Source organism: Lithobates pipiens, unplaced genomic scaffold (assembly GCF_037356315.1).
Source record: "Lithobates pipiens isolate NorthernLeopardFrog02 unplaced genomic scaffold, aLitPip1_a1.2 Scaffold_13, whole genome shotgun sequence".
In the NCBI taxonomy this organism is placed as follows: Eukaryota; Metazoa; Chordata; class Amphibia; order Anura; family Ranidae; genus Lithobates; species Lithobates pipiens.
In genome coordinates this window covers 413,829,980-413,842,977 of record NW_027507718.1, presented here as the reverse complement: position 1 = coordinate 413,842,977, position 12,998 = coordinate 413,829,980, and the positions used below count along the sequence as shown (strand labels likewise).

The 12,998-nt window shown below is 39.0% G+C and overlaps 1 protein-coding gene across 1 annotated transcript in view; it reads left to right on the top strand.

Moving 5' to 3' along the window:
- Window positions 1-694: 694 nt before the first annotated feature.
- The window catches only part of GABRB1 (gamma-aminobutyric acid type A receptor subunit beta1), a 774,728-nt gene continuing 762,424 nt past the window's right edge, over window positions 695-12,998 (top strand). Inside the window, exons 1-3 of the mRNA XM_077477537.1 lie at window positions 695-1,517; window positions 1,690-1,781; window positions 1,988-2,055. Coding sequence (XP_077333663.1) covers window positions 1,438-1,517; window positions 1,690-1,781; window positions 1,988-2,055 — 240 coding nt within the window. The 5' untranslated portion in view covers window positions 695-1,437. The remainder of the gene's footprint in view (window positions 1,518-1,689; window positions 1,782-1,987; window positions 2,056-12,998) is intronic.

The window sequence follows — 12,998 nt, the reverse complement described above, 5'->3', positions numbered from 1 at the left end:
ACAAGTTCAAATTTAAGCACTGTACACCACTAGTTTTTGAGAAACGGAAATACTGTATGTAGTGTCAAAAATAATTTCAGCATGCTGGAAAATGTCTGTTGACCGTAAATTTCAGTTTTTGAAAATTTAAATTAGGTAAGAAAAAAAAACATTTCACACCGCAAGTATTTTAAAAAAAAAGGGCCACATTCATACCTGAGCGACACATTTTTTTTGCGACAGCATAGAACAGCCCATTGGGTTAAATTTTTTGCAGGTTTCTGGAAACGTGTGAAGAAATGCGCATTTCTGTGTGTGCACCCAAAATGTGTAGGTGGAAATAGGGTCTAAGAAAGTATACCAGAAGAAACACTTTATGATCTATTTATATATTTTTTTAACACAAGATTCACATAAATTTCACCCAGGATTCAAATATTTCCCTAATTGAATCTAATTAAAAAAATATATATTTGTACATGTTGAGTGAAGTTGTGTTAATCCTATGAGAAAACATTTAAAAACGTACACCTTGATAACATCATAAAAAAACAAAAAACATGAAGAAGGACATGTTTGAAATGATTACATCAGGAACAGCACAATCATTAATTATCTGGCCAAATACTGAAGACTGTATATGGCCAGCATTACCATAAGCAGCAAAGGAGGGGTCAGCGAAGTGTGCTGCTACGTCAGTACAAACAATGGACTGTAATAGCAGTGAGACTATCACTTCTACAACAGGCAGCTGTAGAAGGATTTTGTAAGGTTAGGGTTAGCTTGTTTCACATGAAGAATATGCAGTCCTGGGAGGAAAGCCTTGATCAGATACTTGTTTCACCCTCAGCTGTTACTGTAGCAAGTATCTGATCGGCAGCGCGCACAGGAGATGGCCACGCTGATGGGGATGCTGAGGATGCCATATTTCACGTAACACCGAACGTATCTCTCCCAGAACAGCTTCCTTGGGAATGGCTGCTGGCTGCTGGCTGCTAAGGAACACCGAGCTTAGGAAAGAGACGCTGGGAGCCTGTGTTGGGAGACTACTTCGCATTCTGATCAGCAGGCTCCAGTGATACAGCACGTACAGGATCTACTACTACAGCAGATTGCAATCACAGCCATGCTTAGACCATTTCAGCAGCCCAAGGATATCAGCTTGTCCAAAGCACTGAGGTTTGGACAGTAACAGACCCCCCCCCTCCCCCTTGCATCCTTTTATATGGACTAGGCAGGGGTATAACTAGAACTTTAAGGATCTGGATCTGTGGATTTATTTTTTTTTTTTTATTTGCACAGAGGGAGCTTTTTTCAGCAAACGGTGTCTGTTGATGCTGCTTGCAGTGCGCATGCGCTGCTCTATTAGGAATTATCACCTTGCTTCAGACTTTAGTTGCATTTGTTGAATCTTCTCATTAAGCATTGTTCTCTTTATTTAGTTACATTGAGTTAGTAATGTGGACGCTCCAAGACAGAGGATATTTCGGGATTGTGTCTATTCCTATGATGATAGCCATGGTGTGCTGTGCTCAAAGGTGAGATATGCTGCTGCAGATATGTGAGTCTGACATGATTTTTGATTACTGTTAGATGATGTATGTGGCATAGAAGGGGGGGGGGGTGGGGGTGTGGGGGGGGGGGGGTTGTCTGAATGCTTGCACTCCAGTGTACATACTGACTCCAGTCCATACTTCTTACTCCCTCCAGCGTTAATGAGCCCAGCAACATGTCATATGTGAAAGAGACAGTGGATAGATTGCTCAAAGGCTATGACATCCGACTGAGGCCAGACTTTGGAGGTAAAAATATCCATCTATGGTCATATTTTATCCATGATGATAACATACACATTATCAGTGCTTCTTGATGATGCACACTGCACATTGAATGCACACATGAAAAAAAAAAAAACAATCAGCACCAACAATCCATCTAAAATCCGATGCCTGAATTAATATGCAAATGTGTGCTGTGACACGTCTGTCTGTTGCTTTTTCTTTCCTAGGCCCTCCTGTTGATGTTGGGATGAGAATAACTGTGGCAAGCATAGATATGGTCTCTGAAGTCAACATGGTGAGTACCCCCTTTGAATTAAACAGGAGCTAAAGTACGCAGAGGAAAAAAAAAAAAAGCTTGTATTTACTGCAATGAGTGCAGTAACTTTGTGTCAACTTGGTTTGCTCGCAGAAACAAGAGGTGGCTTCACTCTTCAGTTGGTGTATTAAGTATTTGTTCCTGTGATCCATACCTACAGCAATATACAATGTACTTTCACCTAGGGTCAACGTATAAATGCAAGAACTGTTCAGCATATCTAATAAAAAAGAAGAGCAATGTGTAGAGTGCAGTAACCAAGAGCCATCCATCAGAATGCATGCTTCAGTAAACTGAAATCGGATTGGCTGCTATGGCTTATTACTCTTTACACATGCTCTTTCCACTTTTAAACATGTCTGCATTGTTTGTAGTGTGTTCTTCCTACTTCAGTACCAAGGACAGCTCCATGTGTTTTCTGCTTCTGGCCCTTGACTTTTATGATCTGGGGAGAGGTGTTCATGTAAACATCAGAGCTGATTTACTAAAGGAGCAAAAAATGTTTCGCTTAGAGCAGGGGTGGTCAAATGTATTGATATGATGGGCCTCAAGTGTAGCCCCTGACATCACCAAAGGGCCATACTTAAAATTGAGTGAACAATCATTAGCAGAGACAACAGACACACAACACAACAGACACAACAGACACACAACAGGATATACTCAAACTATGGGCATGATACAAGAGATGGTCAGAGACTGGGGACATGATAAAATAGATGTTCAAAGATTGTCAATATAATAAAGATGATGGTCATAGATTGCAGACATGCTGTATTAGACTGTCAGAAAGTGTGAACATGCTATAGAAGTTGTTTGAGACTGGGGACAGACTTCAGGAAACAGTCATAGACTGGAGACTACTATAAAAGACCAATAGGGAATCACAGACTAGTATCTGCAGTGGCCCATGGGCCACACAAAAAGTTGCAGAGAGGTGCAGGTTGGACACCAGGGGCTTATAGAATAAAAAGTTAGAGTTCATACTGAATACCCAATCATGTGTAATGGAAGTTTAAAAAACAGGAATGTTCTCACACACCATTGGATGATAGAGCTTCACTTTATTCACTAAGCTAAATAAACATTTCCCTTTCTTAATAAACATTCTCTAATACTTTGATAATAGCACCATTATGTGTATCATGACAGATGGGAATGTGAAACAATAAATATGACAGATGACATATTATGTATCTTAACAGTGTCAAATAGTTTTGGAGGGTGGCATCATTCAAAGAGGATCTACCAAAGAAGCCATCTTTACTTTGGGAGAATAATACCAAATTATAATGGTATTTCATGTAAAAGAAAAAAACATGATGTTTATCAAAAACATTTACAAATATTTAGAAACACAAATCAGAGCCATTTCGTATTCTATGTTATCAAGCCATCGAGGATAAAGCTGGCTAAGTTTGCTGGTTAAAAAAAAAAAACAGATGGCATTCTGCGCATATGTAAGTCGGCCTGAATGTCGGAAAACCAGCAGCTGATCGACTCCTAATCAGCGCTCTCAGCCATTGGCAGAGAGCACTGATCGGAGTGTTCTGGCAGGGGTGTCCCCCTGACAGAACACAACAGCTCAGCGGAGGAGATCGCTGGACTAACCTAACATGGTTAGTACAGTGTCTCCAGCCAGAGCTGTCAATTTTTCTTGTGCTTATCAGGGCTAGGTTGAAATGGTCTCTTAAGGGTTTTTCATATTACTGTAGAAAAGTTTTGCAACCCATTATGATGATTTTATAGTTAATGTGCATAGCAAATGTTATCAAAAGTGCCTTTACATTCACAAATGTGTATGTAATGATTACAAACCCTTAAAGCTAAAATAATGTACACATGTTAATTGTATATTTGTTAAATTTAGAACATATTCATGATTTTTGTATTGGATGTTGGATTGGTTAGGCCCCGTGAACAAAGTTTGAAAAAGTTTGCATTTGCTCTAAAAGTGTATGTAAACCCTAACAATTAACTTCTTTTAGCTCTATTTCATTCTGTTAAATATAGCATTGTAGGCATTTGGTTATATATGTTTGATAAGTGCAAAAAAAAGATTGACAGAGGTTTAGAGCTGTCTTGTGTCCTCTACATACTTTCTGTGTTATATTAAAGAGTCAAAGAGTCTATTTAACATTCCTATTTCTTTACTTAGACTACAGAATAAGCCAGTTAGCCTTTATGTTGTAGAAAACAGGATTCTTTGAGTAGTTTAGCAAAAGATAACTGGGGGCGGGGCTCATGCCACAAAAATGGTGTGGGTTGTCAGCCCAGAAGTTTAAGAATTAAGTGCATTTCTGGCAGGTTAACAACTATATATTTTTCTGTACTTGCAAGGCCCTTTAAGGGATAAAACTTGGGGAAAAGTGCTTGTATTGGAGATATACACTGCATACTTTTTTGCCTTGACATATGCTTTAAGATCAATGTTTAAGGTCAAAATATGTGCTTTGGAAATGTTACAAATGCAATTGTATAAGTTCCAATGTTAATGAAAATTTTGATTCCATTGGTCAATCTTTATGTTGTTTGAGTTGGTAAAAGTTTTCATGTTTGGACATCTTTATGACAAATAATTTTCTGAGAAGAAAATTCCATTACTATAGTTGCTAAAACTGCTTTTTTGGGGACTATAAAGGTTGCTCAATTCATGTTTTATATATAAAGAATGTGAAGTGGTACCACTTATGGCCACAATGAAATCATTCAGTAGGATCTTTGTTTTAAGAAATTTCTAATGTCATTTAAAGTAGAACTAAAGACAAACCTTTTATTTCATTTTGGATAGAGTAAATGAGGATTATACCCCCTAAGGCTGGATTCACAACTATGCATTTTTAGTGCTTTTTGCATTTTGCAGATTTGCACTACAGTCCATTTAACATGGTTTCCTATGGAACACTATCTGTAGTGCAAATCTGCAAAAAGCACTAAAAATGCATAAGTATGAATGCAGCCTAAAAGCTTTATTTTGCCATCTGTGCCACACGGGAGATTTCCTTTCACTTTCTGTCCCAAAGTCAAAACAGAAAGTGAAGAGATATCCCTCCAAAGCAAGACAATCTCTGGTTGTCACTATGGTCACCAGAACTAATGTCCTCACTGGAAGATTTATTTTCTATTTCTGTTCTGGTGACGACCCAAAATGTGGTATTTTCTTTCACTTTCACTCTCGATAAAAAAAGTACACAGGATGAATAGAGAGCACGAATCTCCCCAACTGGGGTGAAGACAGCAATAAAAACTTGACAGGTGTTCTAACCCCTCTCCTCTGCTTTTAGTTATACTGTAAAGTTGGACTGCAAACACACTAAGATAGAAAATAACCTACAGTGAGTGGTGTTTATGATGCATATTCACTTATTTAAAGTATTTTTTGTGAAACTCTGGTTTTAATTGTTAAAATTAGTTCCTGTGATTCATTTGTTCATCGGCTGCTTTAAAAAATGGAGGCTTGTACTGAATGTAGTTGCTTTGTCAACATCTCATAACCACATACTCAAGCCCAGAGTTCAGCTTTAACAAGACCAAGAATAACTGCTGTATTTGTATAGTTTACTTTTTTTTTTATTAGTATAATTTAGTATATTGTACTTACATAAACTTTATAACCAAACTGTGCTTTGTTGTTGCTGTGGCGTCTTCAAGAGTACAACTCTCAACATGCATTGCTACAGTGTCATGCTTGAGGCACCTGCAGGAAGTGGTTAAGATTAAGAGGATGTTGATATAGAGAAAAGTTGGCTTAAAAAATGGTTTATTATTGCTGGTGAGTAGCTCAGAGCTGGTGGCTTGTGATGTTTTTTAATGTACAGGCCAAAACCTTGAACACCGTCACTGTGGTTTCTCAATACAGAGGGGTTGAATTAATAAAACTGGAGAGTGCAAAATCTGGTGCAGCTCTACATAGAAACCAATCAGCTTCCATGTTATTTTGTCAAAGCTTAATTGAACAAGCTGAAGTTAGAAGCTGATTGGCTCCCATGTACAGTTGCACCAGATTTTGCACTTTCAGGTTTTAGTAAATTAACGCCATAGGATGCTAACAAATAGCAATATCCGTTCCATGCATGCTTGGAAATTTTCTTGGTAGGGGATGTTGTCACTGAGCTTGGAGTTCAGCTTTAATAGGAATGGGATTAAAGCAGTATTAAACCCAAATGCAAAAACAGAATATATCGTGGTTTACCTTTCCCTAATTGGTGGTTTTATTTGTTTTATTTTTTAGGTTTTTCCCTTTTATCTTTACCTGGTGCTCTGGCCAGTAATAGACTTTCTGCCTTAGGGTGACTCCATTCATTTGAATGGGTCTCCCTCCGCTCCAAAAACGCTACAAAAGAAGCTCATGTACCAAATCTTGGCACAGCCAGGAGCGTTTGCAGTTGTGATTTTTGTCACGATTGTAGCTTGATCTGTTGCGCAACAATTACAGCAAAATTGTCCCTCCATTCAGGGTGCCATTAAGAAATAATGGCATCGGAAATGTGTTCCACGTTTTTCCATAATTCTGGAATTTGAATTACCTAGGTGTGATTGAAGCCTAAGAAACATTTGCTGTACTTCCACATCTTTCTATACAAGGTTTCAGACATTTTGTAGTTTGATCTTTACAGTATATGTATGCCTTGATGTTTTTGGACTCTTGCTTACATTATATTAGAAATGTTTGTTTTGCTTACATGTCTGTAGGGTAATTGTGACTAAAATGGTTTAGGGTGAATTTTAAGTTGGTTTTTAATATAACTAAGTTGAACTCCAGGCAAACAGCTACATAAAGAAACAAATTACATATATGAAATATATTTAACCTGCCAAGGAATTTATTCTGTCCATTCTGTTCTGCGATTGCTCATCTCTGCCACACAGCACAGTGCTGGCTGACAAATGAGGAGAGCTGATCTTTCTCTGTTGCAGCTTCACTTTCACTTACAGGTCTCCCCACTCCAGTAGAAGGAAAAGCAACATACTAATGAGTTACTCTCTATGTCACTATGCCCTCTCCTTCTGTTAGCATGTTTCTTGCACTGCAGCATAGCCAACTATACCCTTCTCTGAGCTCTGCACTACAGGGATTTCAAGAGGCTGATACCAATTCAAATGAAGGTATTTAAATATTTATAAATATATATTTAGGAACAATCTATTCATGATTTCTGAGTTGCATTAATGTTGTCTTCCATCTTTATTAGAAATTGTATTATTATCCCTATAGAAGTAACAGTATGCTGGAATATTTCTGCAAAACAAAAAACGGCAAGTTCTTTATTTGCCCATAGTTCTATATTGCAAAAGTGAATTTGCAAAGAATAACTGGGGTAAACAAATGTTTATTATATTTTTTCCTATAGGTAAAATGTGTTAGCTTTACATCTCTATCATACAAAACTCAGTAAACATAAAAAAGTTTATGTAAAATACGATTTTGGCGTTTGAATTTGGAGGGTGTCCTTCTTAGGTAGATCAGGCCAAAATAAACACCAGTATTAAAATAGGCTGTAAGGGAGCAGTTAAGAATGTGACATAAAGATTTTCTCTGAAAGTGCGATTGTCGAGTCACCTTAGCATCTAAGGGTGCAGGGGGCTCCAGGTCCATAAAAAAAGCAAGTCTGGGCCTGTTCTATATGCAGAGCACCTGGAGATCATTAAAATCTTGGCATCTGTCGACCATGCCAGTTTCCTGGAAAATAACTGGTTCAACTCCTCCTCATCTTGTGCAGTTTCATTGGCTGCCAAATGTGATGGGTGGCCTTGCTGGCCAATATAGAGACTTGGGTATCAGGGAAGGTTGAGGCACAATTATGCATAAGCTTGAGACTATACACACACAAAGACATTCAAATACTGTAGCTCTTACAGTTGTATTCTTATCATTTGTTCAAAGTTCACTCTGTAAAGTTTACCAAATTGTTTAAACTGGACAGTTCCCTAAGTATTTCTGCAAGATGCCATACAGAGTATTTTGTATTATCTCTTTGTGTTTTCAGCAACTTAAACTCATAATTCTAATATTGTTTTTGTGATCCTCTCAGCGTCTAAAAGTTATATTAAAGGCTTGGCTAAACATGATAACAAACATGTCACACTCACCTGCTCCGTGCAGTGGTTTTGCACAGAGCAGCCCCGATCCTCCTCTTTTTGGGTCCTCCGCCGGTGCTTCTGCCCCCCACCACCCATTGCCTCCAGAGCAAGCAGTTTGCTCCAGTGGCACCCAAGCAGGCTCAATTCTGAGTCACAGCTCTGTGTGTCCATTCACAGGGAGGGAGCTGTCCCCTCTTGCTCCTCATTGTCTCACTGTCTGTAATTGACACCAGTGGGAGAAAACAGCACCTGCTGCTGTCTCAGCCAATGGAGAGGGAGAGTCCCCAGAGAGTTGAGGCTCACATGTATATCATTGGATCGCAATGGGGCTCAGGTAAGTAATTAGGGGGCTGCTAAAAAACTTCTGCCTTTAGAACCACTTTAAGCTGTTTATTGAACTTGCTATCCATCAACCAGTGCTCTGGTTGTGTTTTTAACTTGGCTTCTTTAATTCTCCTCTGCTTGTCATTGGGGGATACTATAAGTAATATTGTCATTCTCCTGTTATATGTGCAAGTGGTTTATACATAGAGTTTAGAGGAGTGTGTCCACTGACCTTTTCCATTTTATATCATTTTTTTAATCTGATCTCCTGCCTTGGTTTAAGTTTAAATAGATTGCTCAGGCCAAATTGGCCCAAATGAACCATTTACCTTACTAACATGTGCAGCTACTGGATCTGCTGTATAAACTGTATATATACTCAGCTACATACAGTATACAGCACTGTGTACCGAGTGTGAGATGAGACCGTCATGTCTCACACCTGGAACAAAATGGCATCAGTCTGAGCGATTCACAGCCATTCATAGGAAGCTTTGTATTCTATTAATGAACACTATTTTGTTACAGGTGTGAGACAGGAAGGTCTCGTCTTTGAACACATACAGTTTATACAGCACATTTAGTGGCCGCTCATGTTAGTGAAGGAAATAGTTTGTTTGGGTCAGCTTGGCCCGAAATATCTATTTAAACTGAAACTAAAGCTGGAGATCAGCTTTAAATCTTTTTTTTATGTAATATTATCATTCCCACTATGGAGCACAAGCCATGAGCATTCGTAGTGCATGTATCTATCCATAAGGCTGAAGTCCTGTCTGATTCCAATGAGTAACTAGATATAAGATCAGTAACCATAAATTATAGCTTAAATACTGTTGTTGTTGTGTATTTGGGCATTGCTTTCATTTTCTCAATGCCTATTTAACAAACTGTTAATGATATAATTAGTACTTAATTGTAAAACTCATTTTTATTGAATTGTTTACATGGTCAGCTGGACAGTACCAAGGGGAGAATGCAACTGACAGTTTTATTGACAGTAACCACCAATATGGGCCTGCTCACTGACTTGGTCTTGCAGCATAAACTGATAAACTCACTAATTATACCTTTTATTACCCACTAAACTAAGACATCTGAACCATTTTTTGGATACTTTCTGCTGTTATTTAAGGGTTGCCTTATGTTTTCGGAAATTTTTAAGGAAATGTGTTTCATAAACTACAGCTGTAAATGATGACATTGCCAATATGATCATAACATCAGGAACCATGGATACAAAAGTTGAGCTAAGCTATGGAGCACTTAACCTGTACATAAATCCTCCTTTCAGTGTTCAGCTATGTGTGCAATGCAAAGGACTAGCTAGGCAGACCACCATTTCATACCCATTAAAACCACATATAAACATGATACTAAACATAAATGTGGCTCAACTTTCCCTTGATCAATATTTGTAAGGCCTCATGAACACTGAACATTTTTTTTACAGCTGCTCTTAGGGGCATCTGGTGTTTTTTTTTTTCCCTGCTTCTAAACACCCCTGCATGTCAGCCTATGGGGGTTATTTACTAAAGGCAAATCCACTTTGCACTACAAATTCCCTGTAAGTGCACTTGGAAGTAAAGTCGCTGTAGATCTGAGGGGGACATGCAAGGAAAATTAAAAACAGCATTTTAGCTTGCACATGATTGGATGATACAATCAGCAGAGCTTCCCCTCATTTCAGATCTACCCCTTAGATTTAGAGCAAGTGCATTTGTAGTGCAAAGTGGATTTGTCTTTCGTAAATAACCCCCTATGTAACCATGTACTTGTGTTTAGCAGCATTTATTGTCAGGAAAAAAAACACTTCCAGTGCCTCCAGGAGCAGCAGAGTTTGGGCAGAAAAAAAAGTTTGACCCTACTAAAAGCTGCTAAACGCTCCTAAATGCTAAGAACCTTTAGTGCTTCAGCATTAATTAATTTCAATGGCCAGAAGAATTTTCCAGTTAAATGAATTAAAGTCCAAGAGCCTTGACGCCTACAAAAGTGCCTAAACACTTGTAAAAGCTTTATACCTTTTTACAGGCATCAGACATTGTTTCTCAAAAAATGCTGCTGGCTTCTAGGGGAGTTAAATAAACTTCCTGTGTGCATGAGGTCTAAAAGGTAATGCCTAATGTAAATATACTAAAGGGTAACCTTTACACTTGAATGTCCCTCCTCATTAATCTAATAAGTATAGTACATCTGTTAAAAATTATCTTTTTTTCCAAAATTACTTTACATACATAGTACCCCCGTCTAGTCCCCATAAAGTTATTCAACCTTATAAATATAATGTGCACTAGCCTTTTGGGGATCAAGCAGGTTCCTAGAAATTCTCTACATACTCTAATACTTCCCTGATTTTTCTCTTTACGTCCTTGCCCATGTCCATAAGTGGTTGGTATCCATGGGAGGCAACGCATGCACAGCTTCTGAAGCTGCAATTATGGTCTCATATGAGACTCTGGGCAATGTTACATACAGGATAAAATGCACAAACTTTATCAACATTTTTCCACACACAACAGTTTCATCCTTATGGGGACTGAGACAAAATCACCCAATAATCTTATATAGGAAAATTGAACACAGCCTCACTTTCTAAAAGCCACTTATGTCGCATACTAGATTAATAAAGTATAAAATTAATTTGTGATCTATATCATGAGGGACAATTCGAGGACCTGATATAATTATGTATTCTTTACATATAACCTAAAAATACTAATCACGCACCGTTAGGCCTTGCTAAAATCTAAAAATATGTGAAAATCCCTGCTAATGCCATCTATGAATGCATCTATAAATATATAAATAAACCCCTATTCGCTTGAAACTACAAAAAGGGGAGAGATGGGGAAAAGGATTGGAGTGGGAGCTTTTGCTATCATATCATCAAAAACTCATAATAAAAACCCTGCTTGGGCACAACTGACTCCAATGACATAAAAGGGGATATGGTAAAGAGGAAAGAAAATACACAGCCCACTGTGCAAGTACAAAAAGTCAAAGTTTATTATATCAAAAACACATAAATGCAATAGCCAATGATATAAACAGAATCATTCACAACGTGTCAATCATACTGTGAGAAAAACTCAATGTCTACCATTCTTGCCCCTATGCAGTGACAGTAATATATATGTGGTGAGGAATGTGAAAATACAATCTCTTCAATCCTGAGCAGCAATAATAAATTGAAACATAGAAATTGCATGCATGCGAGAGGGATGTGGAGCTGTCTCCCAACGGGAAATGAATCCTAGGAAGATCAGACCCTTTTCCTAGGATCCAGGTCTCCCCCCTCCAAAAATTAAAAGTCAGCAGCTATACATACTGTAGCTGCTGACTTTTATAATTTGGACACTTAACTGTCTTGGAATCCAGCGATGTCGGCACTGCAGCCATTGTTTCCATTGGCTGTTAGGTGCTGCCGCCGCCAGTGCTGGTAAGGCTTCACGGCCTGGTCCCTACTGCACATGTGCTCTCTTACTGGCCCAGCAGCAGGGGAAGGAGGAGGGAGGAGGAGGGGGACCAGACTTGTGATGTACCTTGCCATGGTGAGGTCAGACGGAAGTGGGAACAGGGTACCTGTCAAAAACAGGTACCCGCTCCCCCCCGAAAGGTGCCAAATGTGGTACCTGAGGGGGGAGACAGATAAGCGGAAGTTTCACTTTTGGGTAGAACTCAGTTTTAAGCTTTCATTCTCCGATCCTGTATAACCCTTCCCCTCCCGCTTCCAGCAAGCCTGAGTTTTTTGCAAGTGTCCTTATATGATTCTCTTTAGAGCCATACATTTTTAATGTTTACCATCAAGATTCCTGTGAATTAAAGCTGTGTCATGGCCACTTTGGTTATCCTTTTGCAGCTTTCTGGATCAGTTGACCCCTAGGCTGAGACTTGGGGGACATACCCTAACCCACATGGATCTATATGTTGCTACCCCTGTTTCAAATGAGAAATAGTTCCAGGGTTTCTGCTCAGACCTGCTCACTGTTCCCAAGGTAAATGGAGGCATTTACCCCATTCTGAATCCTGAAGACTCTCAACATATTCTAGCATGCCATCTGCCAGGTTGGTTATTGTCCTTCTTCAACCAGAAGACCTTCTTGCCTTCATGGACATGCTTACTTACACATCCCCATATTTCCACCTTATCAAGGCTGCATTTTACTGCGGGCAAACAACATTACCAATTTGTTTCTCTTCCCTTTGACCTGTCCACAACACCCTGGGTCTTCACCAAGGTGCTTGCCCCAGTCCTAGCTTTGCTTTCCTCTTGGGATATCAGCACTGTGGGACACCTGGGTGACCTCGTGTTAACCACTTACCTACAGGGCACTTTCACCTCCTGCCTGCCCAGGCCAATTTTCAGCTTTCAGTGCTGTCACACCACTTTGAATGACAATTGTGTGGTCATGCAATGCTGTACCCAAACAACATTTTTATAATTTTTTTTGAGACAGATTTCTTTGGGGGTATTTAATCACCACTGGGTTTTTTATTTTTTGTTAAACAAGTGAAAAAAG